This window comes from Apaloderma vittatum, unplaced genomic scaffold, assembly GCF_000703405.1.
Source record: "Apaloderma vittatum isolate BGI_N311 unplaced genomic scaffold, ASM70340v1 scaffold28986, whole genome shotgun sequence".
NCBI classification, from domain to species: domain Eukaryota; kingdom Metazoa; phylum Chordata; class Aves; order Trogoniformes; family Trogonidae; genus Apaloderma; species Apaloderma vittatum.
In genome coordinates this window covers 2006-3310 of record NW_009720499.1, presented here as the reverse complement: position 1 = coordinate 3310, position 1305 = coordinate 2006, and the positions used below count along the sequence as shown (strand labels likewise).

General features: G+C 61.9%; 1 protein-coding gene across 1 annotated transcript in view; it reads right to left on the bottom strand.

Moving 5' to 3' along the window:
• Nucleotides 1–1305, bottom strand: part of ACY1 (aminoacylase 1) — a 3476-nt gene that overhangs the window by 257 nt on the left and 1914 nt on the right. The window contains exons 5-10 of the mRNA XM_009871038.1: nucleotides 1299–1305; nucleotides 965–1054; nucleotides 684–740; nucleotides 501–574; nucleotides 361–410; nucleotides 11–197 (exon numbers count right to left, since the gene is read on the bottom strand). The exon at nucleotides 1299–1305 is cut by the window's right edge and continues 73 nt beyond it. Of these exons, the coding sequence (XP_009869340.1) occupies nucleotides 11–197; nucleotides 361–410; nucleotides 501–574; nucleotides 684–740; nucleotides 965–1054; nucleotides 1299–1305 (465 nt within the window). The remainder of the gene's footprint in view (nucleotides 1–10; nucleotides 198–360; nucleotides 411–500; nucleotides 575–683; nucleotides 741–964; nucleotides 1055–1298) is intronic.

Below are 1305 nucleotides of genomic sequence, written 5' to 3'. Positions count from 1 at the left end.
AGAGTCCCTCCCAACCCGCTCCCCGCTTGGGTGAGGCCAGCGTGACGCCCACCTTCAGGTCCACAGTGGGTGGGATGCGGATGTCGAAGCCAGCTGCCATCTCAGAGGGCACCACGTTGAAGGAGACTCCCCCCTCCAGCATGGTCAGGTTGAGGGAGGTGACGTCCCCTAGAGTCAGGCTCGAGTCGGACTTGAGCCTTGGGGGGATGCAAGGGAGAGTTACCCTCTGCCACTACCACCCCCAAATGGGGAAACTGAGGCAGGGGGTGGTGGCACCAGATCAGAGCCTGGCTTGGAACCCCAAGGACCCCCTCCATGGCCCAAACTGAAGCCACTGCCATCTCACTGTCCATCTCCTACCTCTGCTTCTCGCTCTCCCTGAAGGCCAGGAAGGAGGAGATGACTTTGTGCTGGGGAGGGAAGGGCAGTGGGTGAGGATCAGCCCTGGAGCAGGCACCTGGTGGCCCTGGGGCATGCGCAGGGTGTACCCTCTCTCTTACCATCTTCTCAGCCGCTGTGTTGCTGATGAAGCGGGACCCATGCCCGGGGCTACCCACACACTTCACCTTTATCCCTGCGGCAGTGGGAGGAGAGGGAGGCGTTGAGCAGAAAGTCCAGGGTGGCACTGGTGATCCAGCACCTGGCAGAGCTCGAGGCAGGGCGGGGGGCATGCAATTACTCACACCATGGGCTCTTCTCACCATAGAAGACACTGAAGGTGTCAGATGGGCTGGCCAGGCCTGTAGTGGGCACAGACTGTGGTCAGAGGGGCACAGGGATACCATGATGTGCACCCCTCTGCTCTGCCCTGACAGCAGTTCCCCTCCAGGGTGGCACCTGCGGGTCACTGCCCAGGGGAAGGATCCTCCAGGGGGGTCCCTGGAAGCCTTGCCAGGGTGCCAGTGCCTGGAGGGTGCATGACAAGAGGAGGCAACATCCCTATGTCAGCCCTGCCACCACTCACCCTCGTCCAGGGCAAAGCCCACGTTGAGCGCTCTGAACTCGGGGCGCTGGACGAACATCTCCATGCCCTTGTGTCCACCCACCTCCTCGTCTGCAGGGAAGAGCCTGGTGTGTAGGAAGGAACTGGGGTGTCCCCAGCCCATCACCCCCCGGTACTCCTTCCACGCCACCCTGGGTGCCACCGGATGTCCTCAGACATGGAAATCCCTCCAACTTCAAGCTAGAGGAGCTCAAAATCTGGAGATGCTGGCAGAGAGTGCCAGGCTGCCACACCACGGGGAACTCCAAAGCATCACCCAGCTGCCAGCTCCTCCTGTCCTCCCAAGAGGCAACACCTTGGGG